Source organism: Hermetia illucens, chromosome 2, assembly GCF_905115235.1.
Source record: "Hermetia illucens chromosome 2, iHerIll2.2.curated.20191125, whole genome shotgun sequence".
Taxonomy (NCBI): domain Eukaryota; kingdom Metazoa; phylum Arthropoda; class Insecta; order Diptera; family Stratiomyidae; genus Hermetia; species Hermetia illucens.
Window position 1 is genome coordinate 12,609,902 of NC_051850.1, and position 10,346 is coordinate 12,620,247.

A 10,346-nucleotide genomic window follows, 5' to 3' on the forward strand; every position below is an offset into this window, starting at 1 on the left:
TCTTCAAACGCCTCAATCAATTTGTATATGTAGGAAGCGTGGTTCCTGCTGACGGCGGCATCGAACTGGATGTTCCCCGACGCATTAACAGCGCTAGATCCGCTTTCGCTGCCCTGGCTAATATCTGGAAATGCAATTATCTCAGCACTAAGATCAAATTGAGACTGTTCTGCGCTAGTGTTCTTTCTGTATTGTTATATGGTAGCAGCACATGAAAGGTGAACTCCACTGTTACTCAAAAGCTCCAAGTTTTTGTCATTACCTATCTGCGTCATATCATCGGAGTACCGCTGGCCTGACACTATCTCAAACGAAGAGCTTGGTCGGCGTACAGGCTTGGCACTCATACACGATGTGATCAGATGTCAGAAGTGGCAGTGGATAGGTCATACATTAAGAAGGGGCGACAATTGCACTGCCGGCTATGCCATGCAGTGAAAACCACTCTCCCAAGATGGCCAACGAGTGGGGCACTTGGTACAGAACAATAGAGTTTTAGTTTCAGGCGAGCAGTGGGTGGCACGTCCTTCACGACGAGTTAACGGATGACGATGTCGATTTCGCACTTGACAAGAAATTGCATCTACATTTTTCGCAAGAGATGACCCTGGGTCAAGAGTTTTCAACATTCGAACCATGCATTGGTCAGTCTACACGCCAGTATATGTCGAAAAACTATTTCCTACGGTCGTAATAGTCCCAGTACACTTACTTTCTGGACGCGCATCGTAGAATGCAAAGTAGAAACTAGCAGGAGTCTCTAAACATCCCATTTTTATAGTACTAATTCGCAATCTACGAATTTACGTACATACATTTACGATAAATCAAGCTACGTCAAGCGCTGTGATACCTTTTCTCGTTTTCAGATCAAAAGCTATTTGGCTAAAGTTTGGTGAAAGCAACTGACATAGATAGGAATTGACAGTCAAAGTTTAGTATAGGTCCCAGGGCGAAACATGGATTGGCACCCATGATGGAGCATAAAACCTGGCAAGCGCCTGTTGAACCAACACCAACAGCTCTACTACGAAACCCTATCTCCACCTCCACATGGTGATCGCTGGGAGTTCTTTCTTAATGAAAAACAGCAAACGGAGAAGGATGAATGCGAGTTTTCCGCGTCTAAAAACGGGACAAAAAGGACCAACTTCACCTCCAGGTTGGGGATTGGGAACGGCTGACAACCCTACACGGAAAACCAAAATTACGAAGCCACGGAAGAAACCTCGGATAGGGTGGATTTCAAAACGACGAACCCGGCAACGACAAAGGAATAACGATTTGCGCATTTTCTCATAGAGAAGGAGCTGTCAACCAGCTAGTCGATACCCTCTCCCTGACTCCAATATAAGGCTGATGTAACAATGTTGCAAGGATGCCCTGGACTGGGACCGCTTTCCTGGAGAAGAGCCACTACCCCATATATTATAGCGGCCATCCAGTAGACCACGTGCTCAGAGTAGGTTTCTTAGTCAGCCACAAAATGAAACCTACTGTTATCGGCTTTGAAAATATAACCGAAAGGCTATGCACTCTGTGTTTGCGAGGCAAATTTAGAAATATAAGCGTCATAAAGGTCACACCCCCACAGAGGAGACTCCAGAATCGGAGAAGAATACCTTCTACGAGGCAGTTGAGCGGACTCCCGCAGCCTGTCCCAAATATGATATCAAAATCTTACTTGGGTTCTTAGCAAGAAAAATTATGAACTCTTGACCGCGTTCGAGACAAGAATACTTCGAAGAATTTTTGGCTCCCTACACGAGGATGAACGATTCAGTAGCCTGCATAACGACGAAATCTATGAGAAATACCACGACCGTCTTGTTGTAGATAAAATCCGGCACAACAGGTTGCGGTGGGCGGGTCACTTAATCCGTATGGATGAGGATGATCCAGTCCGGAAAGTGTATAAGGGCATTATCTATGGTAGAAAAAGAAGACGAGGCAGACCCTCCCTGAGATGGAGCGATGGTGTAGGTCAGGACGCTAGACAGCTTTTAGGGATGTCGAATTGCTGGACTTCGACGCGAAACCGGGATGTCTGGAGTTCCTTATTAAGGCAGGCCTAGAGCGGATGCCGGTTGTTGCGCCGTTGATGATGATAATGATAACATAGATAGGGATAAGGTTGTTTCAGGATATTCTTTCGAAGCTTTGGAGGGCTTTAGTTACGTTGGGTGGCATGGTAGCTCTTTCTGGGAAGGATAGGTCGAATTAAGGTTTTGTATAAGAGGGTTTTGGTGACAGGGAACAGGACCCACAATAAGGGGAGCCCTTAGAAGCTTTGGCAATAGATGATGTGATGTGAGGGTTGGAGTTAAGTTTGTTGTTGAGAGAGATTACCAGGTATTTAAAGTTTAGTTTTGATTTGAGAGTGTGTTTGGCAAAGGTTTAGATGAAGGTTTCAACTCTCTGGCATTGTGCGTCAGTGGCACTTCCCACTGGGGTCTCTGAACCAAACAACCTCAGACTTAAGAGAAAATGAAATACCCTATGACCCTATTGGTTCCGAGTTTGAGAGAAAGAGAGGCTAGATGGGCCTGGGCCCACTCGCATATAGGATGGTGTCGTCAGCAAAGAGGATCCCTCTTGACACGGGAGGACTATTGTCGTTGGGGAATAAGGAGGAGCACCTGAGCTGCCGTTGCCTTAGGGGATAAGTTTACGAAGGGAAGGAAAATATCGTAGAGGAAGATGTAATATAATGTTGGGCCTAGCATGAATTCCTGAGGGACTCCTGAGTTTACCGGGAAGTCGATGGAGCAGTACATCGAAGCGCACATGGCAAGTTTTGTCGAAAATGAAGGGGCAATTGGTCTGAATTAGCTTGTAGAGCAAGCCCTCTTTCTAAACTGATTCGAATGCCTTTTCAAGATCTGAGGCGCAGACTACGATGCATTGCCTATTTTGTCTCATTGAGGATGTGGTCTTGGAGGTACGGGATTGCCTGCTCGGTAGACCTGAGGTTTTCGAAGCCGAATTAATTAAGTGGAATGATAGAGGAGTAGTACCTAATGAGGTGAATTAGTAGGATACGTTTGAAGATTTTTTCAATATTGGAAAGAAGAAAGATCGCGAGGGCACTTCTTCCTAGAGATAGGTATGAGGTGAGCTGATTTCCAGGATGCAGGGAAGTGTCCGTTATTCAGGCAGCTGTTGAAGAGGATATGGAGACGTTCGCTGATGGTAGGCGCACACTTACCCGAGACAAATTTAGAGATACCGTCGGGGCCGATGATTTTTTATTGTTTGATCGGAGGATTGCAAGTTCAACTTCTTCTCGGGAGGTAAAGAAGGAGGCAAACGAGTCGACTCTGACTATATCAGCCGGTCGGCTGGTGGGAAAGGGGCAAAGATAAGACCCTTCTAAGCTCTACCTTTTATAGTTGATAGTAGTGCTGACCACCGAGTTCCAGATGGGGTTCGCGGGCGATTTGGTTCTGAATAAGTAGCTGAAGTACTCTACGCAGACCGATATTTTTTCCTCGGGGGAGTGGAACTTGAGGTTACCTATTTTTGTCAGGGAGTTGTTAATTAATTATTGGGAAAACTTGTGGGCCAGGTTTGGGGGATTCGAGAAGTTTTTTATAGGATGCATTCAGTTCGGACCTAATAGCTCCATTGATTCTGCTGGACAGGGTTTTTAATGATCTCGGAGAGGAGACGTAATCAGCGTTACGTCTGTTCCGTAGCCGGTGTAATAATCGTTTCCTGCGATGCTGCAGTTTGTTTGGGTCGCGGACTAAGAGGAGGGTTGAGGGGGAAAGGCACCCGTATTTATAGTGACCAGGTTCTTTGACGGTACTCCCGTCGCAAGCTCTTCATTAGAGTGAATGCGCAATTTATACAGGGGAGGACCCAGCGCACTGGATAAGTCGCGTTGAAAATTCTTCTAGTTTGTCAGATTGAAGCATCTGCATTTATGTGGATGATGGAGGGAGGGCAGAATTTGCTGTAGATGCAGAGAGAGGCTAAGGACATGGTGATCAAAGAGGAGCAGCTAGTGACACATGCTGAGAGATTGGATGAGATTATAAAGCCGTCTAGGAAGGAAGACTCTCGAGGGAGGATGGTACTTCAGCGTTAATAATGTCCGCGCTAAGTAAAGGGCTTGATAACCAGCTAGCCAATCAAAGAGCATTTTCATTTCGCCTCAAGTTAAGTGTCTGACGCTGAGGTCACCGCTGGGGTGGGAAGCGGTGAAACTGCCCGCGATTTCCCAAAGTTCGGACAGCATGGGAGTGTGGTGGCGTCCTGTGCTGCCCAGGAAGTAGAGAGAGTCGATTAGGACTCAAAGGACGCCTCCACCCCTAACAGCTGATTTGACCACTGCTAACAGGCAGTTTGATGCAAGTACAGCCGATGGGATGGTATTTGCTCTGAGTCCCGATCTGACTAGGATGGCTGTGACTCTGCCCGCGTCGTTTCGAAAAGTAATGTAACCGGGAGCATTTAGTTTTACGGTGGGAGCTTCTCCCAATTTGGTTTAATTTAGGAGAGCGTGACTGGGATCGGTTTTCTCGAGGAGCTTGTGGAGAGCGAAACGTTTGTCGTTTGATATGAGCGAATCAGTGTTGAGTGTGAGCACCTTCATTTTGGTTGTTCAGCAGTTTGAAGAGGAATTGTAAGTACGCTTCGGGTTTGTCTTCATGGGGGAACGGAAGTAGTTGTGGTAGTAGTCAGCGATTGTGTTGCAGAGGGAGGAGAATGACTTGCTGAAAAGGGATCTGGCTTCCATGACGAAGCCCATGGAAATGGAAGAGTGAATTGCGATGAAGAACTGAGATTTTAGGGTCTTACTCGGCCCCTGACCACTGCGACGAAAAAATGGTTCAGTGAGGGAGGGGTGGTCCCGTTGGATTGAGGTTGAAACTCGCGAACAGCGGAGAGACTGTTCAGGTGGCAATTAAAGCATTGTATGACATCTTATTTTCTGGGTTTCTTCCAGCTGATCCGCTGATGAAGTAGGGTATTTTGTTTAGTGACTATGGTGGCATCTCTCTCGGAATTGAGGGTCACGCGAAAGAGTTGGTGTCGTTAGCCCATGACCACGGGGTGGAGAGCCTTGATACGTGGATCGGCGCAACCTATGTTAGCTCCATTACTTTCGATGCCACGTCGTTGGAAGTGAATTTGTAATCGGAGATTCCTCTGAGAATGAGGGTTGGCTTCCTCTCCTCCTTTAGGGTGAAGGAATGACCTTTCAGTTTGGTGATCTTGATTAGGTGGAGGAGTTTTTAATAGGTATTGATGCAACCTCGATGCCCAGATCCGTTTCTTTTTGCTTGAACACAGACTTACCTGAGGCAAATTTGAATTCGTCTTGAAGTCCTTGGATGTAATTGACTGAGGAATTTGTTTCACCGTTCCAAGCGTTAGGCTGGTCCCCAGGAAGGACGCTCTAGTCGCCGTCGATGATTATGGGAGGGCGGTCGTCATTAATCATTTCTTTGGCCGTAACGGCAGGTTGAGGGAGTTTTATGGTGATGTGAGAATTGAATATTCCATGGGCGGCGATGGTGTAAGTTGGCTCTGCGTTCGTTACACGCTGTGGTTTAGTCTCCCTTGAGTAAGGGTAGGTTCGGCAATTGCGATGCGAGGCTTGTTCCGGCTTCACTTTGTTCTAGAAGGCACATGGATTAAATCTCTAGCACTGATTTACCGTTAAACCGGCTAAACAACTGAATAATCTTTTTTCTTCAGCCTTTGTCCCGTTCACAAGCGGGGTCGGCTCGTTGTGATCGGCTTCGCCATTTTATTTTATCAAATGCCTGATCTGGAGGCTTTTAAATCCCCATCGTTGTTTCGACTGGTCTTTTAGTCGTTTACCATCGACTTTGATATTCAGACCAATCTTGGCAAGTGAATTCTCGTTAGCGCGAATTTCGTGTCGAAGACGTGTCTTTTGTAATTTTTCCACGGTCGGTGCAACCCCCTATCAATCACGTGATGTGATCAAAACGTGTCACGCCACTCGTTCAATGCAACATCTTCGTCTCCATTACCGCAAGACATAGTTCATTGCCTTTTATAGTTGGCCAACTCTCAGAACCATAGAGAACGCGATAGGACAGACGGCATTGCGGTTTTAGATTTGAGACGTTCGTTGATACGTCGATCACAAAGAACACCAGTTGTGGAATGCCACTTCATTCAGGTTGCGTTTATGCATAAAGCAATTTCATAACGCAGTCCTCCATTGGCTGATAGCGTTGACCCGAGGTATTGAAATCGTTCAGTTCAGGCAGGTCACTGCCGCTAACAGTGATTGTGCCTGTTTCATGGGGATTGGTGGTCAAAAATTCAGTTTTATTCAGATTTAATCTGAGACCGTGTTGGACGTTGGATATCTCGTGTGACGGTGTCCGTAACAAGAACAAAAAGGAGTGGTGAGAGGGCACTTTCTTGATGAACACGAAGCGGTTTTGATATACTTCGAACTTTACTTTTCGGATCGTGGTAGAGCAGTTGAACTCAGCGCACGAGTTCTTCTGGCACTAAGTGTTATCGTAAGGCATACCAGATTAGTTCGTATGGCACACGGTCAAACGCTTTTGCCAGATCCAGAAATGCAATGTAAAGAGGGCGATGCTTCTCACGGTGTTTCTCCATGAGTAACCGCGCAGCGTGTATTGCGTCAGTAGTTCCGCAGTTCTTGACAAATCCAGCTTGATTCACGCTTATTTCAACGATTTCGCGAATACGGTTGTCAAGAATGCGTTCAAAAATCTTCATGGTATGGGAAAGTAACCGGATCGGACGGTAATTTGAACATTCTGCTGTACTACCTTTTTTTCCATATTGGAACCGTGGTACTTTCTTGCCAATCAGATGGTGTCCTATCTTCCTGAAGAACGCGATTAAAGAATTCACTGAGCGACAATGTTGGATCCCAGCTCTTCGCTTTCCAGAACTTAGATGCGATGTCATCAGGTCCTGTGGCTTTCCCCGATTTCATTCGTTTTATTGCCTCCTCGACTTCAGTTGCGCTGACAGGTGGAACTGCTCCAAATGTCGGCAGTGATTGTGGAAGATGAGCAGATTTTTCAGTTGACATCTGTTCGAAATATTTTCGCCATCTATCCGTCGCGATTCGACCAATGGTAAGTAAGATACGGTTCTCATCATTAACGCAACAGAAGTGTTCGATATCCTGTGTGCGTTCGTTTCGGCTTTTGGCAATTCGATACAGATCTCTCTCGCCATTCCGGGTGGTATCCAGTTTATCGTAAACATTTTTGTAACGGGGCGTGACGGCGGCAGTGATGGTGGTAAAATGTCGGCTTCATATGAGGATATAGTCGATTTGCGTTTTACTGTTCCCATTATAAAATGTAGGAAGATAAGACAATCGTTTGATGAACCATGTATTCATAAGTATAAGGTCATGGGTATCCGCAAAATCGATTATAAGCTCGCCACCCTCATTCCGTGCTACAAACCTTTTCCCACAAAGCACCTGTTACCGTCTGCCTTCCACCGACATGACCATTAAGGTCCTCGACAACGCGGTGAAGAAGTCAATAGTGCAATCAGCTGATATAATGGTGAGCTTCATCAGCTGATTATCAAATCGTTCGACTTCTTTAATGACATCACCGAAACCCTCTGAGATGGCAATGCCAGTACCATATTGAGTGTGTGGGTTACTAAAATAGAGAAGTTTATAGCCATTTTTACCGCGTTCAATGTCGCAGCTTTTGGCACTAGACCATCGAGCTTCTTGCAGAGCACAGATAACAATGAGTCTTTTTTTGATGATTGAGGGTGCCAATATTTAGCGTGCAGACACGTATTCGTTTCCTTTTGACTAACTTACGTCCTGACGCCGCCCATGCTTTAAAAACCTTTGCCCATTTCTCGGCAGGACTGGGGCCCGTCTTGTAGTGTCGACTAAAGTGAACGCCCTAGCATTTCCTCGAGGCTTAGGATCCCTCAACACGATCATTTTGTTTTTAACGACATTGGAAGCATTTGACATTTGGTTGGCCTAACACGCGACCTGCCACCAAGAGAGATTTAGCGATTTAGCGTTGTGAAGTAGCTCCAACTATACTTTATTTAACCCTTTCAAGGATCCCAACATTTTATTTTTGTTTTACTGAGGATAGCACCAAGTACGTTGTCTCAACCCTCCTTGTTATGTGTGCTTGGGACCAGGATGTTATATAAAAAGTTCAATAATCCTCTAATTCTCTAGAACTGAAGAGTGCAGATTCGCCGATGACTTCAATGTCGTTTAAAGGTTTCCACAGCAAATCCCGCCCTATAAAGTCAAAACGCGATTTTCTGAACATCACACGAAACATTTATTAACAACTTTCTATGTTATATGCACGGACTGATTGCAATCCCTCTAGAAATTCGCATTTACAATATTTTATAGCATACATTTCTCCTCATTATGTATATGACGTAACTTTAGTTTGTTTGCTTAATGGGAAATTAGCCAAATGATAAATACAGGACGCAGTCGCCCCCGGTGCCTAGAAGGGCCTTGATTGCGAGCCGAACCCGAGGCCCACGCCGCGCATCGTGTGCGTCGCCTGTCGCGCCACCTCGTACTGCTGCTCCATGCTCGTGAACATCTCCTCCTGCTTGTTTATGCTCTCGCTGCAGTTCGTGCCCGTGGCGGCCGGTTCCTCGGCCGGCGGTTTGGGTTTGTCCTTGATGCCCATGAGCCGCATGAACTTGGAGGCCACCTTGCCGTCCGCGTCCTGGGCGAACTTGGCGTTGCCCCACTTGCTGGCCGTGTCGTCTGACTTCTTGTTGCCCCACAGCAGTTTCCGCTTTTGTACTTGCTCCGCGTATTTGTTCGGGTTGATCACGCTCGGGTTATAGTAGCTGGGCAGGGCGCTCGGTGACTCTGATGGCGCTTTCTGGTGCTGCTCGGCCTCGGCGGCTGATGTGTTGGCGGAGGACTGATATGAAAAGTCTTTGGACGTGGTCGGGCTGAAGGGTTGATCCTTGCTGTCCGAGAGCCTATCCATGTCCCGAGAGGCTTTGCCGGGGTTATAGTTAGTGTCCTGCGAATGAGATAGTGACGAGGATGAGTTTCTATTCGACGAGCAAGCGCTTTTGTCTTGTGAAGGATTCATTTGCGAACTGTATCTCCGGCGGTCCTTGTCGCGTTTGTCGCCCGGCGAGTCGGGGTTTCCATATCGGTCTCGTGAGGATGACCTGCTGCGCCAGTGCCGCCTGTCCCGCTCACCACGGCCTCTGTGGTCGCGCGGGCGGTAGTGTCTGTCCTGGTAGCGCTCCCGCCGCCTGTCGTCTTTGTCGCGATTGTCGTGTCTTCTGTCGTATGGCCTGTCGCGGTCCTCCCGAGATCTGTCCCAGTCGTTGCGGGGCCGCTCCCAGTCGTCTCGCGAGCGTTCCCAGTCGTCCCGGCGCTCGGTTTTGAACCTCGCCGCGTTCCCGCGATCCGAGTTTGAGGAATCAGCCTGGAAGCAATTGAAATGGTTAAAGTGCACGCGTTTCAAGGACGGGAGTGGCTACAAACCTTAGATTCTTTGCGTCGCCTGTCGGGCGAGTATCTGTCTTTGTCATGGGAGTCCCTCATGGTCGTCCTCTTGCTGTTCGACCCGGAAATGTGGCTGGCACTCGAATGTGGCGGGTTTGCCTCCTAAAACACAAACTTCGGTTGACAAGTTTTATTTACTTCACCTAATTTTACTCGTTCGATGAATTGTTAGGAAAAATACTCTAATTGGCTTTGCAAGTGTGAAAATTCCGCACTTGTGGCGGGGCGGCCGGAAACGTCAGCTCGGCAGGTGCCGTTCCGATTGGAGGCCACGCTCCGGTGGATATGCCGGTTCCAATCGGAGCGCACAACCCAGGCTAATCAGAAAAACACAAAACACAAGAGAAACAACTGCACGACAAGAAAGTGGCGGGCGAAACTGTCGCCCACGAATTCACGGTATTAATAGCAGTGACCCGGCGGGTACCAATCTCTCCCGTCCACGGACTGGGAAGGAGTTCAAATTCGCGAATTTTCGCAATCCCGTACGATTACTACCGCTCGCCTGACGTCCGAGTACACAATCGCTACGGACGTCCACCGCCATTGCAAGCCATTTTGACAGAGGTTAAGTCAGAAAGGAAGTCGTTTGCAGCTGGAAAATCACTTGCCAGGCTCCTATTTACCCGGTGCTTCTGCTCTGTGTCGCTGTCCGCTTCGTCGTCACTCTTGTAGCCAACAATCGAATCCATTTCCGTTGTTTTTCCTCAACAAAACTCTGATCAAATCTCCATCTATCAATCAAATAAATACCAATACAGTGACAACAAATATCAACTTATAGATTGGGGGTATCAGCGTCAAGTAAATAGACGTG

At 47.3% G+C, this 10,346-nt stretch overlaps 1 protein-coding gene across 5 annotated transcripts; it reads right to left on the minus strand.

Annotated features, from left to right (window-relative positions):
- Positions 1-8,291: 8,291 nt before the first annotated feature.
- On the minus strand, positions 8,292-10,340 carry LOC119648155 (arginine/serine-rich coiled-coil protein 2). 5 transcript variants are annotated; one of them, XM_038049727.1, is made up of 3 exons: positions 10,156-10,340; positions 9,509-9,631; positions 8,292-9,449 (listed from the first exon to the last, which is right to left on the minus strand). In XM_038049727.1, the coding sequence occupies exons 1-3, from the start codon at positions 10,219-10,221 to the stop codon at positions 8,493-8,495; spliced, it is 1,146 nt and encodes a 381-aa protein (XP_037905655.1). In that variant the 5' UTR covers positions 10,222-10,340; the 3' UTR covers positions 8,292-8,492. The 5 variants fall into 5 exon arrangements, with proteins under 5 accessions (XP_037905655.1, XP_037905658.1, XP_037905654.1 ...); XM_038049730.1 differs by having other exon boundaries at positions 9,509-9,643; positions 10,156-10,286; XM_038049726.1 differs by lacking the exon at positions 10,156-10,340 and adding an exon at positions 9,957-10,097.
- Positions 10,341-10,346: the final 6 nt, after the last annotated feature.

Coding starts and splice junctions, on each gene's coding strand:
- LOC119648155 (XM_038049726.1), bottom strand. CDS start 10,076: ATGGCGGTGGACGTCCGTAGCGATTGTGTACTCGGACGTCAGGCGAGC. Junction 9,632..9,956: donor TCCGTGGACGGGAGAGATTG/GTACCCGCCGGG, acceptor TTTGTGTTTTAG/GAGGCAAACCCGCCACATTC. Junction 9,450..9,508: donor GGCGACGCAAAGAATCTAAG/GTTTGTAGCCAC, acceptor AATTGCTTCCAG/GCTGATTCCTCAAACTCGGA.